General features: G+C 38.6%; 1 protein-coding gene across 2 annotated transcripts; it reads right to left on the bottom strand.

The window, feature by feature from the left end:
- Window positions 1-1,672: 1,672 nt before the first annotated feature.
- LOC141350223 (uncharacterized) lies at window positions 1,673-12,536 on the bottom strand. Of its 2 annotated transcripts, none has more exons than XM_073854849.1 (8): window positions 12,017-12,536; window positions 11,098-11,156; window positions 10,526-10,675; window positions 6,327-6,498; window positions 5,661-6,224; window positions 4,052-4,119; window positions 3,810-3,853; window positions 1,673-1,948 (listed from the first exon to the last, which is right to left on the bottom strand). In XM_073854849.1, exons 2-8 carry the CDS (start codon window positions 11,146-11,148, stop codon window positions 1,882-1,884), a joined length of 1,116 nt encoding a protein of 371 aa, XP_073710950.1. In that variant the 5' UTR covers window positions 11,149-11,156; window positions 12,017-12,536; the 3' UTR covers window positions 1,673-1,881. The 2 variants fall into 2 exon arrangements, with proteins under 2 accessions (XP_073710950.1, XP_073710940.1); XM_073854839.1 differs by lacking the exon at window positions 12,017-12,536 and adding an exon at window positions 11,673-11,849.
- Window positions 12,537-16,843: the final 4,307 nt, after the last annotated feature.

Here is a 16,843-nt window from a genome sequence, read left to right on the forward strand (position 1 = left end):
GAAAGTCTCAACCTGAAGAGTAAAATATTTCAGTCTGAAGAGGATACCTTACTCCTGCTTTGAAATATTGACCTCTGAACCTTGAACCCAGTTCATCTTTAAAGGCTTGTCATTTGGCAACAGAAGGTGTTAAACACAGAAGACCAGCAGTTATCAAAAGCTTTGTGCCTCTGCTGTCATGTAGATATGAGTTTTCACACTGTAAGCACTGTCAAATATGGTATAAAGTTATTTTCTCCTATTCAACGATTACATTTTTAATATCTAATTACACCAGTTTGTTCCCCCCTGCACCAGCATACTAGCAAGGCCAGCATATGTTGGTTTTTGGTGCTGGTTTGCTAGGAACACCAGCTAAACCAGCATCAGCACAAGCTAAACCAGCACCAAACCAGAATAAGCACCAGCTAAACCAGCACCAAACCAGCATTAGCACCAGCTAAACCAGCATTAGCTACAGCATCCCATGCTGGTCATACCAGCATATGTTGTGTTTTGGTGCCGGTATGCTGGTGACCACCAGCTAAACCAGCATAGACCAGCATAATTCCCATGCTGGTTTGTTGCTGTTTTTTTCAGCAGGGCATGGCGATCACAAAAAAACAGGGTATATCCAAAAGTTTACACCTTTAACTTCTAATTATGAGAAATATACCAATATACTTTAAAACTACAACTCCCATAAGAAACGCGCCACATAAACTGTTACAAAGCGTGTGCACTTGTAGTTATTCCGGGGTGGGTGGGGTGACATGTTCGATTCCTGTGTTCGACAGCTAATCTCATTATCCACTCCGGCAGGCATAATATATATTTTCTTAAAAGTTATGCGAATTGATAAACAATGCGCATGCGACACTGGGAAACTACAACTCCCATGAGCACTCTCTGTACCCGCTACCAGCGCAACATAGGAATGCACGGGACGCTGAGCGCATATACACGCACACTTCAGGAAAGATAAAACAATTGCATGGATTTACAGTATTTACTTTTGTTGTTAATAAATATTTCAAGTGTTTGTTGATGCTTTTGTGTTCATCTTTTAAGTCAATCTTCTACATTCATTATATATTCATTAAAAGCTAATCTATCTATGCCTTACTAGCATGTTTTTCATGCTTCTAAATATATATATGATCTATATGATTATACCAGCTAATAAATGTAGTCTTAATTTAGGTGGTCAATCTGCATAAATATTTAAATATAGCTAAATCAAGTACATTCTAAGTCATCTTAGGAAGCTAAAGTCAAGTTTAATCATATTAAATGTATTTTACTAACAAAACTTTGGCTGGTCTGCAAAAAAGTTAATGTCAAGCCATGGCCTTGCCTTTAGAAGTCTTTTAAAAAACCCTTTAGAAACCTCCCTGAATTAGAAACCGTGCTATCAAATTTTTGGTGACTTCTGGACCCTCTTGACCTCTGGTCCTGGTAAGCCTGTTCATTAATCCATCCCTGCCTACCTCAGCTACCCTTAATAGAGAAAATTTATATTTTAGCTGGTGGAATCAACTGTTTCTAAATGGTATAAATTAATATGAATGACAACATGTCCACCTTCCTACATACTTTGGTGCATCATATTGCAATATATCATTTGTTGTGTTGAAGAATATTTCAGCTGATTGGCTAACCCACAAGGCGAATGGAAAGACATAAACAGAAATATGGGCATACTTTTATTTATTTGAACACTGCTTTTAACAAAATCAAACATAATGAAGAAAAAACAGCATAACAGCTTGTTTGGGTGGAAGTCTTTAACGTGGCTCCTCCTTCTCATCTATAATCTTCACACCCTCAACCAGGATGGCTGTGCCCGTAACGGAGAATAGGACAGCTCATAACATTACACATGGTTGGCACCTGGCGACATTACACATGGTTGGCACCTGGTGGGAACTGGCAGGCCGGCTCCCATGTCTCCTCCCAGATTTTTCCACTGTAAGTAAAAAACAAACAAACATTAGAAAAGTGAAAAACAGAGGAGCCATTTCAACATAATAGTTTCACATCATAAATATATACAAAAAAGTATGATTTTGTATTTAATTGTTTTTATAGAAATCTATACATATATAGTGCTTGATGCAATGTAACATAAACATCAGCCACTCTTATCGATAAAGTCATAGAATGTTAACTAGCCAATAGCCGATATCAGTCATCAAGGATGATCTTGGCCAACACTAATGTTCTGCCAATATATTGTTGAATGTCTACTTCCTATATAGAATCACACAGGGGCAATTATGCATGGTACTGAAAAGAGCAAGTGGCTAAATCTTGTAGACAATATTTGACACTGCATTTACCAACTACTTACCAACAGTGTAAACAAAAGTGTAATTAATATACAGGTGGGTCTCCAAAATTACAATATTGTGTAACATTTCAAGCAATTCTTGTTGTTTTAATCTTGATGATTGCAGATCATGAAAACTAAAAACCATCAACTTACTATATTATAATAAAGAGGAATCAGAAATGTCAACCATTTGAAAATAAATGATCAAATCTGACTTGTCAAATTTGTTAAGCATACACTCTACTTGTTCGGGCTACTTTTGCACAAATTACTGCATCAGTGTGGTGTGGAGGCCATCAGTCTCAGGCATTGCTGAGGTGTTATGGCAGCCCATGTTGCTTTGATAGTGACCTTGAGGTTGTCTGTAATGTTGGGTTTGGTTTCTTTCATTGTCCTCTCTAAGGGGTTCAGGTTAGGTGAGTTAAACACAGCAATACCATGCTAAGCAAACCAGTTATTAGCAGTTTTGGCCCTGTGGCAGGGACACACCTGTACATTTAAAGGTGACAGAGAATGAAAAACAGTTTTTACCTAGACCAAGTTAAATAACGGTAGTCTACCCACATTCACAAACATACAAAAAGTGCTAGACATTCTGAATGGGTACATATTACGTAACCTGTATCTCACTGCCCCTCCGCTTCAAAATAATTTGCTACTTCTTTTGAGTGGCAGCAAAGTCAGCCAATCAGCATCAAGTGCTTGCATTTCATAATGAGGTTGACAGTTAAGCCCAAAGGGACGCCAAATAGGTGCAAAACCATGTGTTTAAAATCCCCCACCCTAATATAGCTATCTGAGAGAGGTTTTTAGGAAGCTTCTAAAGGGTTCACGACGTAAGCTACGCGTTGGTTTTCATATATACTTCTGCATCCTCGTCCGCGTCGATATGTAAACACACATGCAGACCGCTGGTGGGTGGTACCCATGCGTGTAACCACAATAGCAGCACGACCTTCAATGAAGAAGCAGCTTGCTCAATTAACCAACAAACGAAGAAGAATCAGCAGCTTGTTGTGTATGTTATGAGAAGACCAGCAGTGATGGAAGTAAATAAACAGCGATTTATGTTGCAGTTTTAGTCAAATCACTCAACTTGGACTATCTTTGTGACAGAAATACCTATGACGCAGTTTTTTACCTGATGGGAGGGATTCTAGTAGACAAATCACAGCGCTTGCAGTCGGCGCAGAAATCACGCACTGTAAAAAATTTGGCCCAGTGCACATCAGGCTACGCAGTTTTACGCAGAGGCTACGGATAACCTTCGGCATAGTTATGGTGTAGACCTATAAACTGCACTTAAGGCATTACAGACCTGACCAAAATTCACAGAACAAGGATAAATTCCCCGTTCAATCATTCTATGTCACCTTTAAAGTTGTGTGTGCTACAATATACATTCAAACCTCACGTTTCAACCTTTATCCACCACCTATGAGATAAAATGGAAATAGAAAGGAAATGTATGAAATGTATATAAAGCAGTACTTACCATGCAGAGCAAGGTAACCATTTTACCCTTACTTCTGCTTGCCCCTACAGAAAGACACAAATATATAATCAGGTTTTGAATTTCATAATTTTTGGGGCAAGGCCACTTGGCCTTCAGTTGAACTAAAATGGACTTAAATTACCACTTTCTTAAATGGTCAGTATTTTGTGATATCTGAAATGCCAGATGAACCAGACAATAGAGAGATGATCAGACAGCCAAATGAAAAATATATGTCTTACCTCATTCATCCTTCTTCCGGTTATGGAGTCATATTTGAAAACCCTCTGCCTGCTACATTTCCGGCAACCTTAAATGACAAAAATATAGACTAATTCATAGTCTGATCAACCATAAATGTCCAAAAACTTGAAATGAAACTTCAAATTCTTAACTAAGTTTCATATAACCTGCGGAACAACATTAATAATTGTCCTTGAACTTTGAAAATGCAGAAAATACAGCTAAATAACTAAATAATACATATATTAAGGGCCATTCACACTACTAAAAATAACTATTTTTTTTAGATAAACTATAATGACATGAAGAACAATATTTTTGGGGATATTGTGTGTGTGTGTGTGTGTATACATCTCCTCAAGTTTGTATTGCTCATTGCATTGCTCCTAGAGTGTGTGTTCAGTACTGAAAGATATGTATGCAAGGACAAACTCCTTTGTGTATCAGATTGGTCACTGAAATACAAACTATTAAAAGGATACTTCACTTTTTTTCAAAAATATGATCATGTTCCAGAATTAAACATTTGATTTTTACCGTTTTGGAATCTATTCAACTGGGGCCGGTTGCACCAGCTGTGCGTAAGTTACAACGTAGCTTAGTTACGACGTAAATGGGCACTAAGTTACAACTTACGGACTACTAAATGTTTTTGCGTTGCACCATTAAACTTAGTTTAAACGTAACAATACATTGTAAATATTTACGGAAGCCTCTGTCCATGAATAACCATTGGAATAAGATGTCAGCCAGATTATATTACATCGATGAGCTCGTAATTAGTTATAAAGAGCTGCAAGTTCGTCAATGAGTTTTCAAGAACTGTTTAATTTTCTGTGTATCAATTAAAATAAGATTTAAAAGTTCTTCCTGTTTATTTTGTCCTATTTTGAATGAGTTTGAAATTACGTACTGTTCAGACTATTTCCTGTTTACCTGTTATAAAGCTTGTGATTGGGTTAAGAAAAAAACCGAATAAAGTAAAGAGTTAGTTATAAACTAGCTAGTAGTTACTAAGCCTCTAGTTTGGACTTTACGTCACAGCTTAAGAAAGAACTTACGAACGACTGGTGCAACCCTACCCTGATCTCCGGTCTGGCGTAGTGATATTAAGCACTGCCCGAAAATAGTCAGCAATTGAAAGTTATCAAGGGGACTATTTTCGGGCAGTGCGTAATATCACTACACCGGCTGCAGCCATATTACAGCAGCAAAGTCCTTAATTTTTTTACACCAGAATGAGAGTATAGTTCCTAGACATATCTTAGTACACAATGTATCTACAGAAGAGTGAAGTTTTAAATAGGAAAAATATATCAAAACTCTTTTGGTTATTTTAAGTGCGATGCTAATGATCTAATAAGATCCGATGGATTATGCTAAGCTATGCTAAAAGTGGTAACGCCAGACCCGGAGACAAGCTGAATGGATTCCAAAACGGTAAAAATCAAATGTTTAACTCCAGAGGAGCTGGGAAATTACCATATTTAAAAAAGGGGAGTGTCCCTTTAACTAATTGACTGCACTTAAATTCACTTGATTTCTGTATTGTATGAATAATGATAACAAAAAAGTGAAATTCATACATAGTGTGCTAAGATCACTTACACTTTCTTTTTTTGGGAAGGGGTTGTTCATTCACAGGGAGAGAGACAGGGTATAAATCTAAAACATAAAATCTTTCCTTTTCCTGGGCCTGATGCTGGGGCTTGGGCTGGACCTGATGCTGGGGCTCGGGTTGGACCTGATGCTGGGGCTTAGGCTGGACCTGATGCTGGGGCTCGGGTTGGACCTGATGCTGGGCCTGATGCTGGGGCTGGGCCTGATGCTGGGACTCGGCCTGATGCTGGGGCTCGGGCTGGACCTGATGCCGGGGCTGGGCCTGATGCTGGGGCTCGGCCTGATGCTGGGACTCGGCCTGATGCCGGGACTCGGCCTGATGCTGGGACTCGGCCTGATGCTGGGACTCGGCCTGATGCTGGGGCTCGGCCTGATGCTGGGGCTCGGGCTGGACCTGATGCTGGGGCTCGGGCTGGACCTGATGCTGGGACTCGGACTGATGCTGGGACTCGGACTGATGCTGGGACTCGGACTGATGCTGGGACTCGGACTGATGCTGGGACTCGGGCTGGGCCTGATGCTGGGGCTCTGGCAATGCCGTTGTGGAGTTCCCTACAATATTGTATGTGTATGTTAATTTTTTGTTTTAAAATGTTAATTATATTTCCATATAAAAAAACCTGTTTAAAATCATCATGCCTACACAAATCCTACCTTCTTTGATTAATACAAAATTGTAGGCCTTTCTCATGGTGGACACAATTTTTAGGTTATCCTCAGTGGGTGGCAGATGGGTAACCACATCGGCCACCCACTTTCCAGAAGCCTTATCTTTCTTGGCGAAAAATAAAATTGGGACATAGCCCAATGCACTTAGTTTTTTCACCTGTAAAAAAATAAATACAGACAGCAAACATTAGTTATTCCCACTGCATTTTTTCCCACCCTATTAAAAAAAATGCATTAAATGCTACTGTTTCTATTATACAGGTACACAAATAACATGATCAACCTTAAAGGGATAGTTCACCCAAAAATGAAAATTCATAATTTACTCACTCTCATGTTGTTACAAAATTTCTTTGTTTTGATGAACACAAAGGAAGATATTTTGAGAAATGTTTGTAACCAAACCCTCTGTGGACCGCATTTACTTTGAAATAGTAGTAGTGCCCAATAAATGGCATAGAAAACCAATCACAGAACAGGGAGAGGACAGCAAGACGATGACAACGTATGTACGACACACTGATTGGTAATGAGCTATGTACAGGCGCATTTGATAGATATTCATAGCCCCCAATAAACAGCTCTGAGCATTTGTAAACCACGCCTCAAATACGAGGAAATTAAGACATGGGGCACGTTCATGTTCAAAACGGTGCCCAACGTTAAGCTACGGTTTCCGGGTTGAATGACATGTTTCCTTGAAACGGTGTGCACCTATGTGCAACAGGGTTTGAGATACGTTTTCTCTTGTTTGGTGGGTGTGTCAGAACTGCAGTCCAATCAGCAGCAACATGTAAATAAACTAACTGCTACTAAAGAGACAGCTTGCACAATGGGTTTAAGTTGGAATGTTCTCTTTCATTCTGGACGGCATGGGCAGTGACTGTAACATCAAGCATATTGCAGCATATCACAGTATTAAACACATATTTATAACGATTTCATCAGGCTCCAGAAACATTTAAAATGAACACAAAGCATGGCCTCTCATCTCCTGTAGTTGCAACTATTGATTCATCACAACAGGGTGTTCAATGCATCACTGTTTCTGTTTAATAAATGTTTTGCAGCGTTTTTGTCGGGGCTGAACGCAGCCCTGGTTTCCAGACCATGTCTTATTCTCTATGAGACTGTGACCGGTTGCCTAAAACTTTAAGACTAGTCTTAAAAGTTAGTCATGAATTTTTTTTCTTTGAGACTGATCATTACTGTTTTAAGTATGTTACACAGAAAAGTAGATTGGTCTAATTTAAATCCAAACAATAAAACTGATTAGCCCTAACTTATTACTAGCTATGCAACCGGCCACTGGTCTGATGTTAGCCAGGCTAACATTACATGATGTTTTATTAACAAAGTTTGGGAGGAGCACTTTCAGACAATTAAACCTAATTAAACACATGTGGAGCACATTCAGATAATCAAACCTAATTAGACACGAGTGGGGCAAACTCTGCTAATCAATCCAATTAATGAGTTAAGAGGTGTATATATATAACAACAAGTGTACTGTTGACAGTTTGACAGCATCCCTCCACCACCCCATCTTCTCACTTCTAGTCCTTTGGTTATTTTTGAGCGTGATGCTAAGGGTCTGATTAGATTTAATAGATTATGCTAAGCTATGCTTAAAGTGGTACTGCCAGACCCGGAGATCAGCTGAATGGATTCCAAAACGGTAAAAATCAAATGTTTAACTTTAGTGGAGCTTGAAAATGAGCATATATATATATATATATATATATATATATATATATATATATGAAGAGTTTGGTTCCAAAACGCAATAAACGCCATTTTTGAAAAAAATGAGTAACTGCAAAAATCAGTATTATATCAGGTCAGTAGTTAAAAGTAAATTCTTAATTTTACGCAAAATCCAATATCCGCCGTGTTATTCTGTCATCTTTTCTCCCTTTTTTCCCAAAATGCGACAAACGCCACTCCCACTTTTTTACAGAACGCAATAACTCCATTTCTGATATTACAGCCCACCGTTCACGCAATGTAAACAAACAATGGCGGACGCGCTGAGTACACGTAGTACTGGTTTTCCTCATCTACTTTGTACTACGTGATCAACAAACAAAACAAAATAATACTTTTATTGCATTGATAAACCTGTGATGGTTTTCTGTGACTGGAAAGAAACGTAAGCCATCAACAGCTAATATTTTCCCTGAGAGGCACTCGGGAGACGGGTGCTTGTTCTCCCGACAGCATCAAGCTTCTCATGCTAACACATTGACCCCAGAGGATCTTATGAAAAACTGTACATAATTTTACTCAAAGTCAACGAAAATCGAGCAGGACCAAAAACATTTTACAGTCGATCGCAGTGAAAGACGTTAAGCGAAGACGTCAAGTAACCGCAATGACAGTGATCTTAATATGACAAAGTAAGTGTTTTGATTAATAACATTAATGTTTATATTTTTAATTAGTGTGTACAACTAGTCAACTAAATGAATATAACATGGCAAAGATGAATGCACATTTATATAGGCTATTGATTCAATAGATTTATAGCATTTTGAATAAAAACTTGTCATGGATTTATTGCATTTTGTGGAAAAAATAATCAGTTTTTATAATAAATCTTTGAAAATCAACTTATGGATTTGAATTTTTTATGTTTTTATAACCTAAAGATGCTGTGTGAAAGTTTGTAACAGAAAATAGTTGTTTTCATCTTGTCACTTTCTTGGTATAGAAAACACGTTTTTACCAAAATTTGTCAAAATGGATTTATTGCGTTTTGGAACCAAACTCTTCATATATAAAGTGGAGTATCATTTTAAAATATTAACTTTTTTTGTGATTATGACTAATCAAGTCAATCTGTTGTGAATCACTTCAGGTCATGATAAACATTTCCTCCTGCTGCTTAGCTTGGCTTATTTGCTTAAGCTTAAATGTTTGAGTCAGCCCACATCAATAAGTGATTCAAAATCCAAAGTTGATTAAAGACCAAGTTAATACACATAAGCTAGAAAACAGGGAATAGTGAACCCGGACACAACAGAGAATAAAAATGGCATTTAAGTATACAAACGGTAGCAATCATGTCTAATTGTTCAGATTATGAGGGGGTCCTTGGAAATTGTTCTCCCACACAAATGGTCCTTGGCACAAACAGTTTGAGAACCCTTAAAGTTGAATCCTTTCCACTTTTAACACAACATTACTATCTCCCTTGTAGTAATTTAAATGCTTTTTAAATTGTGCACTGTAAATATTACTTTGCTTTAGTACCACACAGGTACTTCTGTATGGGTATTATTAAAGTCTCTGTCTTTGCTAAATTGCAGATTATAGAATTCAGACACTATTAAAGACAGTCTTGCATGATTATAGAAGTAGATAACATGAATATTCCATCTCACACTTAAAGGCGGAGTCCATGATGTTTGAAAGCCAATGTTGATATTTGAAATCACCTAAACAAACACGCCCCTACCCCAATAGAATCTGGACCTTCTGTTGATAGACCCGCCCCACACATACGCAACCCGGCAAGGATGTCGGTTAGTAGACGCGCTTCTTACTTCTGATTGGCTACAAGTGTGTTTTGGTAGTCGGCCCGTTTCCTTTTCCAAAGCGTTTTTCAAACATCGTGGACTCCGCCTTTAAAGTGCACTTTAGAGAGAGTGCATGATAATGTGGCAAAATAACTCACACAGGACATGTGTGAAAGCCATGCTGTATGCAACATATGTGTTGTTAAAAGCAAGGCCATATTCCAGGGGCCTATACCATGAAGCTGGTTTAGTTGGTTAGCCAGCTTTGTTTAGGATTAGTTTGTGCAAATCCTGGGTTTTGGGTACCATGAAAATAGCTTTTACCAACAAGGCCTGCACATTGGCTTGGTTTTGTCAACCTGAAACTAATCCTGTAACCCTGAGTTTGTTTAACCATTTTCATGGTACGGGCCCCAGGTGTCCTATAGCCAATTGTGTATGTAAACAAATGTAAATGAGTGCACGGTCAAAATGAAAGTCTATTTCATGCATGTTAAGCAAATTAATAAAAATATCTTACACCGGTGCCATATATGACTACCTCAAATTCATTCACCAACAGATTAAACTTATTTTTGTTAAATGAGGTCCTTGCCCTATCACACAATATTTGTGAAAGTGAAACAAATCATATTGCTTAATGAAATGAGCATTTCTACTTACTGCAATATGGGCAGAGTCCACCACTCTTCCAGCATTTCTATTTTTTAGAACACTTTCCCCCCACTTCCTGTCCAGGGTCACGTTTTTGGCTGCTACTTTGTTTTTTTGAAAGATGGCTGCAAAACAAGAGCTGCAGGTTTTGCGGCTCACCTGTGTTGGTAAAAGTAAACAAAAGTGAGACATTAGATCCACAGTCACAGAGCAGCAGCACAATCAAGATACAGTTTAATTTGTCTGTATACAGGAAAGAGAGGAACACACGAAGCACAATACAATTCAGGATATGCATCTCTATATTGACACAGGATTCTTCTTATTATAAACATACAGTGAAAGTGGCAGATGTATGAGATACCCAGGCTACTTTAATCAATGTTGCTCATGGCGTTTGGTGCAAAACAAGCAATCAAAATTCATATCAAACACAGATGTCTTACATTATCACACAGTACAAATATCATACAGGGTCATTTAGTCGGAGCAGTGTTTAATTGTTCTAATAATGAGAAATGTAGAACATCAAAACCACATATTTAGATATTGGACATAAAGCTCTTTCACTTTCCCCTCACCTGGTTAGGTGCTTGGCAGGAGGGGCAAGGCTGGAACTTCCTTCGAGACATTTTGAAATCTAACACACACACACACACACACACACACACACACACACACACACACACACACACACTAAACAATGTCAACAAGCACAACTTATTGGCATACTTGTTTTATTGTCATTGCAACAACAACAACAATGCACTTATCAGTCTCTACCCCATGCATTTTCTACGGTGTACTTTAGACAACATTATAAAGCACAACACAACTTACTGGCATAATTGATCATTTATTATACATGTCATTGTTATATATTTTCTAATTCACATATTTTGGAAGCTACTTACAGCTAATATTTATGATTGTACCTTGCACGAACTTGAATTCAATTAGCCAACTTTGCTAGCCTGCACATTTTTGTACAGAAAGCTCCGTTTTTAATAACGTCTTTTTTATCATTTAGCGTCATAAGAAATGGCCACCTTACAAATCCAAAATTTCTAAACACAACTTCTTATCCTGATTCAACAGTTTTTGGTGTGTAAATGTAAAAGAATAGTACCCATCTCTATCAATTAAACCTACTTACCGAGAGGGGAAATCGCAATGGACTTTGGGATCGCCCACACGGTGACGTCAGCGTTATTAATTTAGAATATTTAATAAAAATAATAATAATAAACTGATTAATTGAGCACAATCGTAACATATTTTATATATTTATTTATTAATATCAACAAACCTCCGATAAAATTTATAGTTTTTTTAGTTAAAGCAGTGTACCTACGATAAGAAAACCACCGTTATCTGTTTATTATTGTTTTATAAGTGTTGTTTTTCGACCATTTGCAATAAAAGAAGCAAAAAAAAAAAAAAAAAAAACTTTTAAGAAAACGCTTACGTGCACGCGCATTGGAGCTTTGTTAAACTCACCTTTTAATGCCGTTTTATCTGCAGCTTTGGTCAAACTCACATCCGAATGCCGTTTCCCTGCAGTTGTGTGTTGTTAAACTCACCTTTTAATGCCGTTTTTCCTTCAGTTGAGTGCTGTTAAACTCCCCATTTAATGCAGTTTTACCTGCAGTTGAGTGTTGTTAAACTCACCACTGATGAACGCGCTTAGCCTTTGCGAAAAGGGCACTTTGATATCAGATTACGAGGGTTTTTAAACATCAAAAACCAGTTAGAGGGACAGATAAAACTTATCTGGCGTCGCCATTTGACTTGCAGCTGGCATATATAATTTTTGTAGCCTATTCATTTATATTTTTATCTATTGTAGTCTCGACCCATACAGACAACGGGTTGCAATGTCTGACCCAAGACGTCAAATTTCAACGCTGTTGATTTCTATAGGAGTCTATCGGACTACCTTGCACGTTGAAAAAGGACGCAAAGGGTATACCCAGTGCGTCAATATAGGGACGCCAAGTGCCTTGACCATGCGTCATACATTTGACGAGGAGGGAGTGAGACTGTGTTGAAAGTTGTGATCATGTGGATTTGGAGGATGTGGTTTTGTTTTGTTCTTTGCATTCTACTGAGCCCGACAGATTATATGCACGTTGTGGGGATGTGGAAATGCCGAACGTGCTCTGAGGATCTTCACAGGTTTCAGCTTGGTGGTAGGTGCAGTGTGGTGCAGGTGTCAAACGTCAGAGATCTTTACTCATTCTCTGGAACACCGGAACACACAGATGATAACAGGTTTGCTTGAGACAGCCCAAAAGTTTGCTTGAGACAGCCCCGAAAATGGCCCAAAAGAGCATTTTTGGTTTTCGGCTGAAAGACTTTTATCACCAAAACAATACGGCCGAAATCTTGTGATGACGCTAACCACAACCTGCACGTGCTTGTCTGAAGCAACACTTATTTCAGTAGGTTATCCCTGTGTCTCAATTCGTTCCCTAGCTCCCGAGGTCGTGAATCAGTACAGATCGGCTCGCATGCAATTCGCGGATTAATACGCAAATTTAATAAGGGAAAGTTTATCATTTGCACGTTCTTCAAAGGCTTGTGATTTTAAACATTTTAAATACAAAAAGGCGCTAAAGTGAGCAGATTTCTGTACACAAGCGCACATGCTGCTGAATGTGTCTGGTCCAGCTTCAGTCAGTGATCATGCCCATCAAATATAAGAACTCTTGGTGTGTAAACTTTAGAGCGATTGCGCTATTGTGTCTCATACAGTGGTCCATTAACATACATTTGGCAAATAGAGCAATGAAAAACAACGTAATGTTTTATGTGGAGCAACTGTTCGCTGCGCTATTTGGAATTCACCCTCCGTCGGTTTAAGTGCCCTCAGTAGTGCATACATGGAGAGACGCGTTTCAAAAATCAAACGAACATAAACTCTTTCTGTTCTTGACAGAGCACATACAAACTAAATGATCTCCACAGTATTATTTTTCTAATAAAAACATTGGTTTATATAAGTGTATGTATAGATTACAGTCAGAAACCAGTCTGTGCTTATTTGGTCTTAAAGAGACAGTAATCTCAATTGAACTACAGGAGTTTGTGTCATTAATGTTAATCAAACAACCCAAGACAAAGAAAAAATCACTTTTGTAGTAAAAATAATAATTAATTTAAATTTAATTTATACAATTAAGACAGTGTTATGATTCATTTTATTTGATTTCTATACCTAATGCTAATTTCAGACTTTATTAATGTGCATTTTTTTTTATAAATGTTTGAAATTTCTTTATTTTTCTCACCCCTTTTTTGCTCATCCGAAAAATAATCCGATCTGTGCCTCCAAAACTGTAATGTGATCCGAACCGTGAGTTTTGTGATCTGTCACACCCCTAGTAAAGTTAGTACACAGTCATAGCCATAAATGCAATGGTACTAATAATTGGCATAATTTTTTTGGGGTGTTTCGGTTTTCGGCCTTGGTTTTCTCTTTTTCGGTTTTCCGTTTCGGCCAAGAATTTTCATTTCAATGCATCCCTAGACTTGACTGTCATACAAATGAGCTTTAAGCATTTCTTCTGTACCAAGTAAGGGCATGGGTCTGCCTGTGACATTTTTTAAAGGGCTTTTTAAAGGGTCAGCTGCTGAAATCTTCTATCCAGGTGGTCCTCACCAACATACAGTATTAATCTCATGCTGCAATCTCGAATCCAGTGTTCTTCCTTGTTGCAATACCTGCATCTTCCATGTTTGATGTTTGCACTTGTCTGTGATGTTCCACTCTCTTGTTGTTCCTCACAGATTTTGTTTGCAAGGCTCTCAGCTGGACATCCTGTGTTGTTTCAATTTTTGTTGACCGTTCAACTTGCTGATTGAAAGCAACCCCAATGCTGTCCCAGTCATCATAACACATTTCCGGGGCTTTGGAGATCTCTGGTTTCAATCCATTTACAAATGCAGTTTTTAAAGGTATACCAGTGTCCTTGTCAAAATCCTCACTGTTATTCAAACTAGAATGTTCCAAGTGCCAAGTTTGTTTAAAGCAATCTTCAAAGTCTGTGACACTTTTACCCCAATTAATCTCTGCAGGTTTTAATTCAAACAAAAATGTCTTTACAGCTTCCTCTCCTGCATCAATGTCTTCTTCAAAGTCAACAACTTTGATTTTGACAGTTTCAGTTAGCCTGTTTTGGTCACTGTCCCTCAAATGGACATTGAGAATGACTGTTCCAACTAATGGGTGTGTTGCATAGATTTTGTGCAGTCGCTGAAGAACTTGTCAAACCTTCTGTGGATGCTTGTATACATCGGGCAGTTGCCTTGACCGTTTGTCAATCTGCTCATGTGTTGCTGGTTGGTATGTTATAAGTGAAACATATTTCTTGACCACTTTTGTCACAGTGCGAATTCATCTCTCTCCATTCTCCTCATACTCCTCCTCACTTTCAACTTCAGTCCTTCTGTTTTTGACCATCAAAGGAGCGAGCCTGATCATAGATCTGCTCTTTGGGACATTATCATAGGTGTGAATAGGTGATTCAGCCTCCCTATCTAATGGCGCTTTTCCATTGCATAGTACCCCACGGTTTGGTTTAGTTTGGGTCGGGTCAGCTTACTTTTGGGAGCTTTTCCATTAGGTGCAGTACGTGGTACCCGATACTTTTTTCTTACCACCTCGGTTGGGGTTCCAAGCGACCTGAGCTGATACCAAACGTGACGCGAAAACACAGTAGATCACTGATTGGTCTGAAAGAAATGTCACTAACAGCTTCATCGCTTAGCTTTACCTTTAGTGCTAGCTTGCGCTGTCTTGAGCATACATGTTGTCATCTGTGCTCCGCTATAAGTTCCGAAACTCCCTGTAGCGATGAAAAACATCCACATGTTGAGAATCAGGAACACCATACCAGTTTTTTCCAGACTTGCAGTTTGTGGCGGAACATTCGCGATGAGCACGTCAGCATTATATATGCTTAAATGCAACTTCAGTGAGGCTCAGCGGAGCGCCGTCGGCTGACGCCTGGGGTGTTTGAACAGAAACTGTCATGTGATACAGAGGTAGTGATAAACGCGATGTGCAAACATCTATTTGTGGTGGCCAATTTTAATTTTGTGGCGGACTGAGAAATGAATGTATGGGAATATACAACGACGCTCTCCTCTCACTTGTATGATGTCACAGCTGTAGGCAGCGCAACTATAATGACACGCCTATAATCCCTCCCACTGCGAAGTGATACTAAACTCAATGGAAAAGCTAACCACGCCAAAGTGAGGTGAGCTGACCCGACCCAAACTAAACTAAACCGTGGGGTACTATGCAATGGAAAAGCACCATAATTGACCACTTTCACAGCGATTATGTGGTAGCTCTCTTAGCTGAGCCATGCTTTGTTGATTTTTAGTAACTTGTTGTTTAATCCAATGCTTGTTGCAACTACTAGTTTCTTTGTGAAACAGTATTTTGATTCAATTTGTTTGGAAATCAAATTTAGCAACTTCTCATTGTGGTTTAACAGTTGCTTTTTATCTTTCTTTCCACTGTGCAATTGTTCAGCCAATGCTCGGACTTTAGCCTACTCAGCTTTAATCTGACGTTGAAGTTCGTCTGTCTCATACTTCTGAATGCACTGCCGAATTAGCTTGACCCAAATCAGAGACCATCCATCTATTTTGGTGTGCATCTTTCCAAGTCATTTTGATGTCTGACAAGGCCTATTGTCCACTCTCTGAGTGCTTGATATTGTATTTTTTTACAGATGTCATCATGGCATCATGTCATCATGGTCCTTATCTCCAGCCTTTTGTCTAAATATGCATTCAGATTTGCAATCATCTGATCAATGGTTACATTTGGAGGTTATGTTCCATGTTGTTCTGAAGTTGGTCTTAGGTTAGATCCACAACCATTTTTTTTCATATGGTGCTTTTCCATAGTCTTTCATGGCTCGCCAGCGCCTTACAATGCATCTAATACGTAAAATAAGTAAGCAGGACCAATTGCTTGTGGGAAAAGAGTTTTAATGGAGGTGGTTGCATTGCATGATTCTTCTGTTGTGTCAACCTTCAACAATCCTAACCCAAGATATTGCCTGTGTAAGCAGACCTTTATACGGTACACAAACAATCAGACTGATCTCACGGAAAGTTGAGTTATAGTCATGCAAAATTTGATGAATTTATTTATGTCCATGACACAAAATTCAGCTTTTTATTTTCATGCCTTGAGCATGAACCAGGGGCGTTGCTAGACATAAAGCTCTACTGGGGCACAGGCCCCCCCATTTTTTTTTACTTTTTCTTGAAAGCCTGCAGTGTGCAAGACACAATTTCCTT

This window comes from Misgurnus anguillicaudatus, chromosome 2 (genome assembly GCF_027580225.2).
Source record: "Misgurnus anguillicaudatus chromosome 2, ASM2758022v2, whole genome shotgun sequence".
NCBI classification, from domain to species: domain Eukaryota; kingdom Metazoa; phylum Chordata; class Actinopteri; order Cypriniformes; family Cobitidae; genus Misgurnus; species Misgurnus anguillicaudatus.

Bases quoted from the DNA above. Each gene is read 5' to 3' on its own strand.
- LOC141350223 (XM_073854849.1), bottom strand. From the start codon at position 11,148: ATGTCTCGAAGGAAGTTCCAGCCTTGCCCCTCCTGCCAAGCACCTAAC. The intron at 6,225-6,326 runs GTAGGATTTGTG...ACAATATTGTAG, and splicing joins TTTTGTATTAATCAAAGAAG to GGAACTCCACAACGGCATTG. The intron at 3,854-4,051 runs GTAAGACATATA...GTCTTTCTGTAG, and splicing joins CCGGAAGAAGGATGAATGAG to GGGCAAGCAGAAGTAAGGGT.